This window comes from Sus scrofa, chromosome 4 (assembly GCF_000003025.6).
Source record: "Sus scrofa isolate TJ Tabasco breed Duroc chromosome 4, Sscrofa11.1, whole genome shotgun sequence".
Taxonomy (NCBI): Eukaryota; Metazoa; Chordata; class Mammalia; order Artiodactyla; family Suidae; genus Sus; species Sus scrofa.
In genome coordinates this window covers 94402984-94419461 of record NC_010446.5, presented here as the reverse complement: position 1 = coordinate 94419461, position 16478 = coordinate 94402984, and the positions used below count along the sequence as shown (strand labels likewise).

The following is a 16478-nucleotide window of genomic DNA, read 5'->3' as shown; positions in this document are numbered from 1 at the left end:
TCACTTATATGTGGAATCTAAAAAAAAAAAAAAAAGACACAAATGAACTTATTTACAAAACAGAAATAGACCCATAGATCTAGAAAACAAACTTACAGTTATTAAAGGGGAAAGGGGAGAGGAGCAAATTAGGAGGATGGAAATAACATACACACACTACTATATATGAAACAGATAACTAACAAAGACCTATTATAGAGCACAGGGAACTATAGTCAATATTTTATAGTAACTATAAGGGGAAAGAATATGAAAAAAATTTATATATCAAATACAGTGCTGTACACTTGAAACTAATACAACACTGTAAATCAATTATACGTTAATAAAAATATTAAATTAAAAAGTTATAAAATTATTTCTCTTTTTACGGTGTGGAGAGTGTATTGGAAGGGAGCAAATACGCAAGTGGAGATATCTGTGGGAAGTCTACTGCAGTGGCCTGAACAGAAGACAACAGTAGCATGGTCTTGAATGACGGCGGTAGAATTTGAAGAGAAGTTGGATATATTTCAAGGATGAAAATAATGAAACTTGGAGATGGACCTGATAAGGTGATGCAAGAATAAGGGAAATCAAGAATGAGTTCTAGGCACCTCTTTTTTATTTGTATTTTTTGGCTGTGCCTGTGGCATGTAGAAGTTCCCAGGCCAGGGATCTAACCTATATCACAGCAGTGACAATGCCAGATCCTTAACCTGAACCACAAGGGAGCTCCAAGGTACTGTTTACTTATCTAGGATTCTGAAAGGTATTATTATTAAAATGCCAAGCAAAGACTTTTTCTCCAAAATTAAGAGAAAGATAAATCTTGATCAATTTTCAAGCATATAAATGATCAGAAAAAGGAGTGGGTCCTTTTTCTTTGATTATTACATATCCATAAATCATCTCCCTTTGAACACAGAAAACATTTGAAACTGAAGTAACAAATAGTTGGGTTTTCCTAGATGATATACTAACATAATCAAGAATATGTAACTGTTGTTTACTGAAACTTCAGTGAATAAGAGTTACATCATTTTGACTCCTAGATAGCAAAAGAGTTTGAAAAATTCTTCAGAGTGAGTATAAAATAAATGGTAAATACTTGACTCCACTGGAGATATAGAAATAACAAGAACACAAAGACATTATCTCCCAAACCCCAAAAATATCATTACTTCTCAGCAATATATTGTATATACTGAGCACTCACCAACATGAATGGGGGCTGGGAATAATCCATATTCATGTTCTCCTGGAGTGTATTCCAGCTTTTCTTTCTTTAACTGGATCAATCGGCTCTTTGGGCTGTGATGAAAAAGAGAATGGAAAATAGTCAGAGGCAATGAAATTTCCTCTTCTGGTCAAATACAGAAAACAAATCACTATCAAGAATATTTGTTTTGGTAGTAATCATTGTGTACAAAAATATCAATCACTATGTTGTGTACCTGGAACATGGTGCTATAAGTCAATGACACTCAATTTAAGAAAATGAAAAACTCTTTTGAATCAAAAATCACTTTTACAATAAATATAATAAGAAATGAACTTGGCTTCTTGGTAATTTATGTGAAAATACTGGGGGGATTTAATTAACAATTAAAAAATAGTAATGTAATCCAACTGAGCCATAAAGTACAAATTTCATAAAGTAGTAAAAATTCCAAATTCATAGAGTGGTAATTTAAGAAAAGTGTATCAGGAAAAGTATGCACTTTTCTATAATTTTGAACTTACACTTGTCATTTCATGTGATTCTCCTAATAAGATAAAAAGAAAATTAATAGTAATAAATGGGTTTATATGTATGAACTATTCTGGGTGACTTGTTCTACATGTCAGAAATAGTTGATTTATATACATATCTGGTTTGTACATAAAATTCTGAATTGGGGGAAAAAAAGAATATTGTTTTATTTTTACTTTTTTGGCTATGCCTGCAGCATACAGAAGTTCCCAGGCCATGGATGGCACCCTCAGCACAGCAGTGACCTGAGCCTCTGCAGTGACATCGGATTCTTAACCTGCTGAGCCATCAGGGAACTCCAAAAGAGTATTGTTTTAACAGTGGCTTAAACCTTTTTTTTTTTTTAAGAGCCACACATGCTACATACGGAAATTCCCAGGCTAGGGGTCAAATTGGAGCTATAGCTAGCACCTCTTTTGGAAGGCAGCTATGCTCACCACTATACCACCAACGCTTGCAACTAGCTCTTCTTCACTGACCCTTTGGTTGCTGAGTAGCATGTTGTTTAATTTCTACATATTTATGAATTTTCTAGTTCCTCTTTTTTTTTTTTTGGTATTTTTAGGGCAGTACCCATGGCATATAGAAGTTCTCAGGCTAGGGACTGAATTGGAGCCATAGCCACCAGCCTACATCACAGCCACAGCCACACTAGATCAGAGCCATGTCTGCGACCCACACCTCAGCTCACGGCAATAGCAGATCCTTAACCCACTAAATGAGGACAGGGATCAAACCCACACCCTCAGGGACACTAGTTGAGTTCGTTTCTGCTGAGCCACAATGGGAACTCTGGCAGTGGCTTAAATTTTAAATGCTTATGTTTGGTGGGGGAGGGATACTAAGCATTTTCATATATATATGCATGCTAGTTGGGTTTGTTAACCACTGAGCCACGACGGGAACTCCCATTTTCATATAGAAAATAGATATAAGAAAGACCCTCATCAGCATACTCCAAAAGTTCTGCAGAAAGAACCTAAATTTCAGATTTGATCATGACTGCCTTATATTTGGTTAATGATTTATAGTTTATAAAGTATTTTTACATATTATCATTTATATCAATTCTTCTTACCTGATGGATAAGAAATGTTAGCTCTAGTATATAGATTTGAACACTGATGCTCTATAAGGCTGATTTGGATTAATCTCAGTAGCTGGTAAGGGGATTCAAGATGAAAACCTCAGTTTCTTGCTCAACTCATATTCACTTACTATTCTCTTTATTCCACAATGTTCCGTAAATGTACCTTGTCCACTCATTTTATTGGGTATGTGTTCCTAATATTTGTTATGAGATCAAAGTCTAAACAGATTTCAGCTATATAAAAGAGGGGAAAAAAGGGGAAAGAAAAAGGAAATGACAAAAAAATAGGTGAGAAAAAAGGAGTTCAGGAAAGACTCATTCGGTCTATTCTGATTTTATTTTCCTTTACAGTTCTAATAAGGTAAGATGCATATATTTCTTTCTCTATGAAATCCGAAATAATGCCTTTCAAAAAACAAATCTAGGAGTTCCTGTTGTGGCTCAGTAGTAACAAACCTGACAAGGATCCATGAGGACGTGGGTTCAATCTCTGGCCTCCCTCAGTGGGTTAATAAGGGTTAAGGATTAATCAAAACATTCCAACAAACAAAAACCCAATTTGTAAAGGAAGAAGTAAAACTATTACTGTTTGCAGATGACATGATACTATACCTAGAAAATCCTAAAGATGCTACCAGAAAACTGTTAGAGCTCATCAATGATTTGGTAAAGTTGTAGGATATAAAATTTATACACAGAAATTGACTGCATTTCTATATACTAACAATGAAAGATCAGAAAGAAAAATTAGAGAAACAATTCCATATACCATCACATCAAAAAGAATAAAATACCTAGGAGTAAATTTACCTAAAGAGACAAAAGACCTGTACTCTGAAAACTGCAAGACACTAATGGAAGAAACCAAAGATGACACAAACAGATGGAAAGACACACATGTTCTTGGATTGAAAGAATCAATGTTGTTAAAATGACTATACTACTCAAGGCAATATACAGATTAAATGCAATCCCTATCAAATTACCAATGGCATTTTTCACAGAACTAGAACAAAATATTTTAAAATTGGTATGAAGGAGTTCCTGTTGTGGCTCAGTGGTTTAAGAATCTGACTAGCATCCCTGAGGATGTGGTTTGATCCCTGGCCTTGCTTAGTGGGTTAGGGATCTGGCATTGCTATGAGCTGTGGTGCAGGTTACAGACGTAGCTCGGATCCCAAGTTCCTGTGGCTGTGGTGTAGGATGCAGCCTGGATCCTGAGCTGCTGTGGCTGTGGCATAGGCTAGCATCTGCAGCTCCAATTTGACCCCTAGACCGAGAACTTCTCTATACTGAAGATACAGCCCTAAAAGAAAAAAAAAAATTTGTATGGAAACACAAAAGGCCCTGAGTAGCCAAAGCATTCCTGAGAAAGAAAAATGGAGCTGGAGGCTCCCTGACTTCAGACTATACTACAAAGCTATAGTCATAAAAATAATATGGTGCTGGCACAAAAACAGAAATATAGATCAATGCAACAGGAAAGAAAGCCCAGAAATGAATGTACCTATCATCAATTAATCTAGGAGGAAAGAATATAAAATACATAAAAGACACCCTTTTCAATAATGATACTGGGAAAACTAGAATGAAATTAGAACACTCTCTAACACCATACACAAAAATAAACTCAAAATGAGGAGTTCCTATCGTGGCTCAGTGGTAACAAACTCAACTAGTATCCACGAAGATGCGGGTTTGATCCCTGGCCTTGCTCAGTGGGTTAAGGCTCCAGTGTTGCCGTGAGTTGTGCTGTAGGTAGCAGACACAGTTTAGATCCCTCATTGCTATGGCTGTGGTGAAGCCTGGTTGCTGTAGCTCTGATTCAACCCCCAGCCTGGGAACTTCCGTATGTTGTGGGTGTGGCCCTAAACCAACCACCACCCCCCCCAAAAAAACCAAAAAACCCAAACAACAACCCCCCCCAACCCTCTAAATGGACTAGAGACCTAAATATAAGATTGGATACTATAAAACTCTTAGAGGAAAACAGGATGAATACTTTCTGACGTAAACCGCAGCAATATCTTCTCAAATCTACCTCCTAGAGTAATGACAATAAAAACAACAACAAGGAGTTCCCGTCGTGGCGCAGTGGTTAACGAATCCGACTGGGAACCATGAGGTTGCGGGTTCGGTCCCTGCCCTTGCTCAGTGGGTTAATGATCCGGTGTTGCCGTGAGCTGTGGTGTAGGTTGCAGACGCGGCTTGGATCCTGCGTTGCTGTGGCTCTGGCGTAGGCCGGTGGCTACAGCTCCGATTCAACCCCTAGCCTGGGAACCTCCATATGCCGTGGGAGCGGCCCAAGAAATAGCAACAACAACAACAACAACAACAAAAGACAAAAAGACAAAAGACAAAACAACAACAACAACAACAACAAAACCAAACGGGACCTAATTAAACTTAAAGCGTTTTTCACAGTAAAGGAAACCCTAGACAAAATAAAAAGACAACCCACAGAATGGGAGAAGATATTTACAAATAATGCAACTGAAAAGAGATTCATCTCCATCTACATAAACCTCTCTTGTAGCTAAATATTAAAAAAAAAAACCAAACGACCCCATCAAAAAAATGGGCAGAACATCTAAGCAGACATTTTCCCAAAAAAGACATACAGATGGCCAAAAAACCCATGAAAAGATACTCAACATCACCAATTATTAGAGAAATGCAAATCACAACTACTATGAGGTACCAGGTCACACTGGCCAGAAAGGCCATCATCAAAGAGACTACAAACAATAAATGCTTGAGAAGGTACAGAGAAAAGGGAACCCTCTTACACTGTTGGTGGGAATGTAAACTGGAGCAACCACTATGGAAAACATTATGGAGGTTCCTCAAAAAACTAAAAATAGAAGTACCATATGAGCCAGCAATCCCAGTTTTGGGCATCTATCCAGAAGAAACCATGATTCGAAAGGATATATGTACCCCAATGTTCACTGCAGCACTACTTACAATATCCAAGACATGGAAGCAACTTAAATGTCCTCGACAGAGGAATGGATAAAGATATGGTACACATGTACAATGGAATATTACTCAACCATGAAAACAATGAAATAATGGCATTTGCAGCAACATGGACGGACCTAGAAATTATCATACTAAATGAAGTTATTAGTAAGACAGTGACAGACAAATATCCTATGATATCACCTGTATGTGGAATCTTAAAAAAAGGATACAAATGAACTTATTTGCAGAATAGAAAGAGAGTCACAGACTTTTAAAAACATGGTTACCAAAGGGGACAGGCAGGGGGGATGGAGGAGTGGACTGGGGTTTGGATGGAAATGTTAAAAAATTAGGTTGTGAAGGAGTTCCCGTCGTAGCACAGTGGTTAACGAATCTGACTAGGAATCTGAGGTTGTGGGTTTAGTCCCTGGCCTTGCTCAGGGGGTTAAGGATCCGGTGTTGCCCTGAGCTGTGGTGTAGGTTGCAGACAAGGATCGGATCCTGCATTGCTGTGGCTGTAGTGTAGGCCGGTGGCTACAGCTCCGATTAGACCCCTAGCCTGGGAAACTCCATATGCCGCGGGGAGCGGCCCTAGAAAAAGGCAAAAAGAGACAAAAAAAAAAAATTAGGTTGTGATAATGGTTGCACAACTATAAATATAATAACATTCACTGAATTATTAAAAATAAAAGAAAATGTGAGTAGACTGATAACTAGTAAGGCACATGAATCAGTAATCAAAACCTCCCAACAAACAGAAATTTAGGAACAAAAGGTTTCACTGGTAAATTCTACCAAATATTTAAAGAATTAATAAAAATCTTTCTTAAACACTTCAAAAAAAAAAAGGAGGAAACACTTCTTTTTTTTTTTTGCCTTTTTTAGGGCCACACCCAAGGCATATGGAGGTTCCCGGCTAGGGGTCCAATCAGAGCTACAGGTGCCATCCTATACCACACCTACAGTAACGTGGGATTTGAGCTACGTCTGTGACCTACACTACAGCTCACAGCAACACCAGACCCTTAACCCACTGAGCGAGGCTAGGGATCAAACCTGCAACCTCATAGTTCCTAGACGGATTCATTTCCGCTGCGCCACGATGGGAACTCCAAGGAAACACTTCTTAATTCATTTTATGAGGTCAGCATTACACTGACACCAAAACATGAGGACACTATGAGAAAATTAAGAGCTAATCTCCCTGATGAAAACAGATGTAAATATCCTCAATGAAATATTAATAAAGTAAATCCAACAATACATTAAATGGTCTACAGCCCATGATCAAATGGAATTTATTTCAGGGATGCAAGAATGGTCAAACATCTGCAAAATCAATGTGATATACTAGAAAAACAAAATAAAGAATAAAAATCATGATTGGCGTTCCTGTTGTGGCTCAGCGGATTAAGAACTCAACCTAGCGTCCATGAGAATGTGGGTTTGATCCCTGACCTCATTCAATAGGTTAAGGACCGGGTGTTGCTACAAGCTACAGTGTAGGTCACAGATGCGGCTTGGATCTGCTGTGGCTGTGGCATAGGTCTCCAATTCAACCCCTAGCCTGGGAACTTCCATATGCTGTAGGTATGGACATAAAAAGAAAATAAAAATCATATGATCATCTCAATAGATGGAGAAAAAGCATTTGACAATACTGCACATCCGTTTATGATAAAAACACTCCACAAAGTATGTATCGCAATGTAATAAAGGCCATATAAGACAAGCTCGCAACTAACATCATACTTGACGAAAACATGGAAGACTTTCCTGTAAGAGCAGGAATAAGACAATAACATCTGCACTGCAGAGAAAAACTGTTATAAAGGACATAACTGATACAATTAGTGAAATTTGATTATGAACTGTACATTAGCTAATAGTACCGTAGCAATGTTAAGATCCTGAATTTATTTATACCCTGTTTATAGAAAGAGATGTCCTGGTTCATAGGAAATACATTGTGAAATAATTATGAATCATAGGTTAAAATTTCTATAACTCTTTATTAAAAAAATTGAGGAGGGAGTTCCCTGGAGGCCTAGTGGTTAACAACTGCTGTGTCTTAGGTGGATCGATCCCTGGCCCTGGAACTTCTGCTTGCTGAAGGTGCATGCAGAAAACACACATGCATGTTTTGTCCAAAAAACAAAACAAAACCCAAGGAAAAACAAAAAAAGGAGGTCCCCTCTAGTGCAGTGGGTTATGGATCAGGCATAGGTTGCAGCTACAGCTTGATTCACTCCCTGGCCCAGGCACTTTCATATGCCCTGGGTTCAGCCAAAAAAAGAAATAAAAAACCGAAGCAAAGAAAACCCTGAGAATAAAAATATGTCTGTATATGTGTGTAAGAGAAAGGTAGAGGAGGGAGGGAGGGAAGAGGAGAAAGAAATGTAACAGAATATCAATATTTGATGAATCTGGGTGAATGGTACATAATGCTTTTGTACAATTTGCAATCTTCTTTAAATTACCACATAACTGTGCATAAAAATAGATAATAAACATACACTTTAGGAAAATACCAAACAAAATTTTTTACAACAAATTAACTTCTTATGGTAGTATGAAATTATTTAATGTTTAAATAATAACTATCTTTGGAGTTTCCTTTGTGGCTCAGCAGTGGCAAACCTGACTAGTATCCATGAGAATGTGGGTTTGATCTCTGGCCTCGCACAGTGGGTTAAGGATCAGGCATTGCTGTGAGCTGTGGCGCAGGCCAGCGGCTGTGCTCTGATTCAGCCCCTAGCCTGGCAACTTCCATGTGCCACAGGTACAGTTCTAAAAAGACAAAAAAAAAAAGACTAAATATCTCTAGCACCAACTAACTTCTCACCTTGGGGAAAGTATAAAATAATACATTTGACTTGCTTTAAGTAACTTTAATAATTTATTACAGTGGGCATAGAAAACTAATACACAGGTTAACTTCCACTAACAGTTTGATGACCATACAACTAGACATTTTTTGGTGCCTATATACATGAGGTTTAAGAGGTTTTCTTTCTTTTTTTTTTTTTTTGTCTTTCTGCCATTTCTAGGGCCGCTTCTGTGGCATACGGAGATTCCAGGCTAGCGGTCTAATCAGAGCTGTAGACACCGGCCTACGCCAGAGCCACAGCAACACGGGATCCGAACCGTGTCTGCAACTTACACCACAGCTCATGGCAACGCCGGATCCTTAACCCACTGAGCAAGGCCAGGGATCAAACCTGCAACCTCATGGTTCCTAGTCGGATTCTTTAACCACTGAGCCATGACGAGAACTCCTAAGAGGTTTTCTTAAACCACGGAGTACTGGCTGTATTTTTATACAGTATCTTAGTGACATCATCATAGACCCAGGAAGGAATACATAACAAAACACGGGAATCATCACTGATTCTAGCCCAATCCTTTACTCCCTCCCATTCCTTCAGTCTTTAATTCGTTTCAAACAATGTCAAACAATGTCAAGAGTCCATTCCTTCCGAATAAATAAATAAATAAATAAATAAGTAAGAGTCCACCCTTTCCAACATCCTGCCACTGCTATTATCTTTGTTCATTACATGATTTCTATCCTGGAAAACCACAAAGGTGTCCTACTTCCTAACTGGTCTTTTCATTTAATTCATTTCCCATACTGATACCATGGTCTTATCTTGATTCAATTTTAACTGACTCAAACTCTTCCCTCAGTTTTTAAAAACCTAAAATGATTAATATAAAAAAGAATAACTTTGAGAGTTCCCATTGTGGCTCAGTGGAAATGAATCTGACTAGCATCCATGAGGATGCAGGTTTGATTCCTGGCCTTGCTCAGTGGGTTAAGGATCATTTTTTCCATGATAAATGAGGTTGAGCACACATACCAACAGAAGGTATATGCAAACTTTCTATATACTTTCCAACAATTTTGTCGTGAACCTAAAGCTGCTCTAAATAATTGTTTATTACTTAAAAAACCAAACCAATCCCTCCCTCAATTGCTACCAATAAAAAATAGCACACAAAAATACAGTGGTTCCACAACTTATAAAAATGCATACATGTGTTAATCAATGTTTTTAAAAAAAGATTCCCAAATCATTTTCTTCCAATTTATTTCTGTAAGATGAAGAGCTAGTTCTAACATAAACAAGATCCACTTCAGAGTGAAAGACTTTTCTCTGTCTTGAGATGTTTCAAAGCACTGATGTAGTTGATACTGATCTTTTGAGGCACAGTATGACACTATTACTAATCTCCCATTTTTAAGAATTCAATCCTTAAATCTCAATAGTAAAAATAGAATTAGGAATTCCTGACATGGCGCAGCAGAAACAAATCCGACTAGGAACCATGAGGTTGAGGGTTCAATTCCTGGCCTCACTCAGTGGGTTTAGGATCAGGCGTTGCTGTGAGCTGCAGTGTAGGTTGCAGATGTGGCTCGCATCCTGAGTTGCTGTGGCTGTGGTGTAGGCTGGCAGCTGTAGTTCTGATTGGACCCCTAGCTGGGAACCTCCACATGCCATGGGTGCGGCCCTAAAAAACAAAAAACAAAAAAATAAAAAAATAGAAGTAAAAGTTGAACTTTATTTCTTAGTAGAAAACTTAATATATTTCTACATTCTCTCTTCAGAAAAAAACACTGCTTTAAAATCATAACTGTATTAGATGTTCCCAAAATACATGGACAGGCAGCATATGGAGGTCAAATTGAAGCTACAGCTCTCAGCCTATGCCACAGCCACAGCAATGGAGAATCCGAGCCATGTCTGCAACATACGCAGCTCAAGGCAATGCCGGATCCTTAACCCACTGAAGCCAGGGATTAAACTTGAGTCCTTTTGGATACTAGCTGGGTTGGTTAATGCTGCACCACAATGAGAATTCCTCCTTATTTTATTTTTTTCTTTTTTAGGACCGCACCTGTAGCATATGGAAGTTTCCAGGCTAGAGGTCGAATCAGAGTTACAGCTGCTGGCCTACACCATAGCCATAGAAAGGCAGGATCCAAGCCGCATCTGTGACCTACACCATAGCTCATGGCAACACCAGATCCTTAACCCACTGAGTGAGGCCAGGGATCGAACTCGCAACCTCATTGTTCCTAGTCAGATTCATTTTTTCCGCTGCACCCCGACAGGAACTCCCTCCCTTTCCTCTTTTACACTCTCTGTAATAAAGATCTTATGGCTGGATTCTAGCAGTTACTTTGGAACAAAAGGTAACCATAGGAACGAAAGCTTAGTGCTGAAATGCAAGAACCAAGAGTCTAGGTCCCTGAAGACACTGTAAAGATACCATATTAACCTTGAACTATATTTCACAACTTCTTTTGAATTAAAAGAAAATAAATGTTCATTGTTAAAAACTCTTGGTTATTTCAGAGGATTTTCTATCACTGACAGCTGAAACTAAGCTTAACTAATAAAACATTTTCATGACCCAAGAAGCAAAAATGGAGGGCAAAGAGTTTATGTGATACCTACCTCAGTAGCAAATCAATGAAAGATCTTTTCAATGCAAAATAGTGTTGAGGTTTACATATTAATCACTTTAATCACACCAAGTCAGATATACCTCTAATACGTAAACTTTTCCCTTCTAATTTGACTCCTTTTTTGCCTAAATTCAGACCCTCATGATCTTTTTTTTTGGCTGCTGTGACAATGCCAGATCCTTCATCTGCTGTGCCACAAGGAACTCCCCTCATGACCTTCTGATGGATACTGGGAATTTCTGCCATTAGTAACTCATTCAATTCATTTTCCCCTCTGTTGCCAGAGTTATCATCTTAAAACACAAACTTATATTTTTACTTCCTTTTCTAAAAACAGCATTTTTAATTTCCTGTAGCTTAGTGGGATAAATATCTTAGAGTCATGAAGTCTATGAGTTCATGGTCCCTATCACACAATGCTTATTTCCACCACACCAATGTATTTCAGAAAAACTGAACTTCTAAATTGCATATATTTTATATATATATATACATGCATACATACATACACACATACATACATACACACACATATATACTTTTTTTTTTTTTTTTGGTCTTTTTGTCTTTTTAGGGCCACACCCGTGGCATATGGAGGTCCCCAGGCTAGGAATCTAATTGGAACTGTAGCCGCCAGCCTACACCACAGTCACAGCAACGCCAGATCTGAGCTGCATATGCGACGTACACCACAGCTCACAGGCAAACTGGATCCTTAACCCACCGAGCAAGGCCAGGGATCAACCCACAACCTCATGGTTCATTTTTGCTGAGCCACGACAGGAACTCCCATAAATTGCTTTAATATACGAAAAACCTTTGCATACTAGTATGTGCCTTGGTACATGCTATTCTAACTGGAATGCCCTTCTCCATCTTGCAAACTACTACCGAGCCTTCAAAACCTAACTCACCTATATTCTGTGAACTACTTATTACTCAATAATACAGTTAGGTGATACCCCTTTGGGGCTTTGAAAACTCTCAGAGTACTGATCAAGCTGTACTTTCCCAAGGGCGTATGAAATTCTTAAAAGTAAGGAGTATTTTACTCATCTGGCAAAGCTCTTGGAATACAGAAAGCATTTAACAAATGAGGAACGAACGTAGAAAATCAAGATCACTTTAGATACACGCTTAGTACCCCTTTTCTTTCCTTTTTTTTTTGGTCTTTCTAGGGCCACACCTGAGGCATATGGAGGTTCCCAGGCTAGGGGTCAAATTGGAGTTGCAGCTGCTGGCCTATGCCACAGCCACAGCCATGTCAGATCTGAGCTACATTTTCGACCTACACCACAGCTCATGGCAACGCTGGATCATGGATGCTAGTCAGATTCGTTTCTGCTGAACCATGATGGGATCTCCCTCTTTCTGTTTTAAATTTTGGCTGTACCTACGACATGTGTAAGTTCCTGGGCTAGGGATCAAATCCCTGCCACAGAAGCAACATCGCTGAGTCCTTAACCTGCTTAGCCACCAGGAATTCTGTTCGATTTCTTATTTTTAATTAAAAAAGGCATCCTCAGGAGTTCCTGTCGTGGCGCAGTGGTTAACGAATCCGACTAGGAACCATGAGGTTTCGGGTTCGGTCCCTGGCCTTGCTCAGTGGGTTAACGATCCAGCGTTGCCATGAGCTGTTGTGCAGGCTGAAGATGTGGCTCGGATTCCGTGTTGCTGTGGCTCTGACATAGGCCGATGGCTACAGCTCCAATTAGACCCCTAGCCTGGGAACCTCCATGTGCTGCAAGTGCAGCCCTGGGAAAGACCAAAAAAAAAAACCACCCTTAGAATCCAAACTATAGAAATGTACCCTAGAAAGGCAGAGAGAAGATAAAGATCATGGAAAATAATTAGCCCAAACAACACATCATGAGTACAGCAATCGTTGAAGTATTTGTGATGAGATATGTATTCCTGTATATTACATTTGTATTATGCTTTTTTTCTTTTGATAGTCAAAGTATTATTTAAAACTTGGAAGAATAACAGGTATTTTTAAAGGATGTCAGCTGATAGGTACCACTACTTACTCTGTAGTTTTGTAAACATCAGAATACAGCCCTGCTTTCTGATACTTCTTCTTTGGGGGACGTGGGGCCTTCTTTTCTCTTGGGATGAGAGAAAGCACAGGCTGCAAGGTACTTTCAGGTTCGGGAAGTTTGGCTGGGGTTTCAGGAGGACTGGGAATCTCAACTGCTGCTTCAGTAAAGCTAGAAAGAGAAGTTTAAAGATAATTTTATGATGAAATTTTTTTCCCTACAAATGATTACCTATTTAAAAAAAAACATCACAGCAATAAAAAAAGAGATATGGGGACTTCCTCATCTGGTCATGCTGGAGTAACAGATACTAGACTTGTCCTCCTGATAGAAACTAGTAAAAACAGAGCAAACTACTATAAACCTGGAGAATGTTTACGAAACAATTACCAGACATCTGACAATAGTGACTGAAGCACTCTGGTTCCTGAGAAAATTGGAGGGGAAAAAAGAGATGATTCCTAAAACCACTTTGCCCTTATAAGAAGGACTGAGGTGGAAGGAGTAAAATCAAAGTAGAGAATGGCCAATCTGATGAGTTAAAAACAGACATCAGAGAATGGAGAAGTTGAAGTAAAGGGACTGAAAGGCAGTGCAAAACGGAGTGAAGAAAGCTATGGAGGAAAATAACTCTTGAAATCTGTGAATGCGTCTCCTTTAGCATATTGCTAAATACTAAGTTTGTGTATTATGCAGGGCAAAATTCCATAAGGCAGGACAAAGAACCACCAGAATAGCATAACTCAAACAATTTCTAGAGCTCACTCACACATGAAGATAGACATTCAGATTCCACTAGAGAGAGTGAAGACATTGCCCAACACCTGGGGCATTCAATATAGACCCCAGAGGGTAATATAACCCATTCCTGTAGGGCTCAACTATCTCTGGAATAAAAGCTAGCCCTAATAAAACTTAAAAACTATCTTTAAAAGAATCCAAGCTGATCCATAATTAATTGTCTACCAAATAAAATCAAACACAGAAAGGAACAAAAAACAGACATACAATAATGTGATATTTACAATATTTAAAAAATCAAAATTAAAAATTAAAAAGCAATGATCAATATTTTTCCAAATTTGATAAAAAGTATAAACCCAAGGTTTCAAGAAGCTGAACAAAACATAAGCAATACAAACCTAAATTTAAAAAGTATGGAACATCAGAATAAACTTGCTGAAAATGATGAAGAAAATAAATGGAGTCAGAAAAAAAATACACAATCTATAGAGGAGAACAAAAATAATAATGAATGCAGATTTCACATCTGAAATAACACGAGCTAACAGGCAATGAAAAGACATCTATTAAAAGGAGAACGAGGGGAGGCGTCTGTTAAAAGAGAATGCTCAATCAAAAACATTTTTGAAAGTTAAGGTAAGGAGTTCCTGTCGTGGAGTAGTGGAAATGGATCCGACTAGGAACCATGAGGTTGCAGGTTTTATCCCTGGCCTCACTCAGTGGGTTAAGGATCTGGCATTGCTGTGAGCTGTGGTGTAGGTCACAGACGCAGCTCGGATCCTGCGTTGCTGTGGCTCTGGCACAGGCCGGCAGCAACAGCTGATTTGACCCCTAACCTGGGAACCTCCATAAGCCACAGGTGCGGCCTTAAAAAAAAAGACAAAAAGACAAAAAAAAAAAAAAAAAAAAAAAAAAAAAACTAATGCGAATACAGTTCTAGGCAAAGATGGAATAGACACTTCTATCTATCCTCCCATTAAATACAACTAAAAACCCTGGAAATTATATATAAAATTAACATAAGCAAACAGGTTGGCCAGGCACTTTTGGCCCTAAGCAATGACACATCAGGGAATTTCCTAGATTGTCTTTTTGCCTTATAATACCGAAAGACTGGAAACAGTTTTCCTAATATCAAGGACAAGACAAATGTCTGCGTTCATCACTTAAAGTCAACGTCAGGGTTAAAGGTCCTAGCCAGTGCAAAGTGGCAATTAAAAAAAATCTAGAAGTGTGTCTCCTCCAATTTTGTTCTTTTCTTTCAAGATTGTTTCAGCTATTTGGGGATCCCTTGAGATTCCTTGTGAATTTTAGGATGGACTTTCCTATTTCAACACAAAACATCATTGGGACTCTGATAGGAATTGCACTGAATATGTAGATCACTTTGGTAGTACTGATGTCTTAACATTAAGTCTTCCAATCCATAAACACAGGGTGTCTTTCCATTTATTTATATCCTCTTTGATTTCATTTTACAGTTTTGCAGTTTTCCATTCACAAGCCTTTGGCCTTCCGAAGTTTATTCTTAAGTATTTCATTCTTTTTGATGCTACTGTAAATGGAATTCTTTTCTTAATTTCCTTTTTGGAAAGTTGTTAGTGTACAGAAATCCAACTGATTTTTCCATGTTGGTTTAGTATTCTCAATTTTGTTGAATTTGTTTACAGCCTCAATAGTTTTTTGTGTAGAATTTTTAGGATTTCCTACATATTAAGATCAAAGCATCTGTGAACACAGATAATTTACTTTTTCTTTTACAATATGGATGCCTTTTACTTTTTTCTTGCTTACTGCTCTGGTTAGCAATTTCAGTATGTTAAACTGATGGCAAAAAGTGCAAATACTTTCCTAGTTGCTGATATTAGAAGAAAAATTCTTTCACGACTGAAGTTGTTAGCTGTGGGTTTTTCATACCTGGCATTTCTTAGGTTAAGGTAGTTTCTTCTCATTCTTAGACTGCTAGCTTTTTTTCTTTTTCTTTTTGCTTTTTAGGGCCGCACCCATGGCATATGGAGGTCCCCAGGCTAGGGGTCTAATCCGGAGCAACAGCTGCCGGCCTATGCCACAGCCACAGCAATGCAAGATCCAAGCCTCATCTGTGACCTACACCACAACTCATGGCAACACTGGATCCTTAACCCACTGAGTGAGGCCAGGGATTGAATCTGCAACCTCATGGTTCCTAGTCAGATTCATTTGTGCTGCGCCACAACAGGAACTCCCTAAGTTTCTTTACATCATGAACATGTGTTAGATTTTTGTCAAAACTTTTTCCACATTTACTGATATGACCATGTACTATTTCTTCTTTAACCTGTTAATGTGATGGGTTACATTCATTGATTTTTCAAATGTTGCACATGTTTTGTATAACTGGGATAAATTTTACTTGCTCATGGGATGGACTGATTAATAAACTATATT

General features: G+C 38.4%; 1 protein-coding gene across 8 annotated transcripts in view; it reads right to left on the bottom strand.

Annotated features, from left to right (window-relative positions):
* The window catches only part of ASH1L (ASH1 like histone lysine methyltransferase), a 187463-nt gene that overhangs the window by 65533 nt on the left and 105452 nt on the right, over positions 1 to 16478 (bottom strand). For 7 of the 8 annotated variants that reach the window (XM_021089697.1, XM_021089694.1, XM_021089692.1 and 4 more), the window contains 2 exons: positions 13299 to 13478; positions 1199 to 1293 (listed from right to left, as the gene is read on the bottom strand). In XM_021089697.1, the coding sequence (XP_020945356.1) occupies positions 1199 to 1293; positions 13299 to 13478 (275 nt within the window). The remainder of the gene's footprint in view (positions 1 to 1198; positions 1294 to 13298; positions 13479 to 16478) is intronic. The other variant, XM_013997002.2, reaches the window with a different exon arrangement.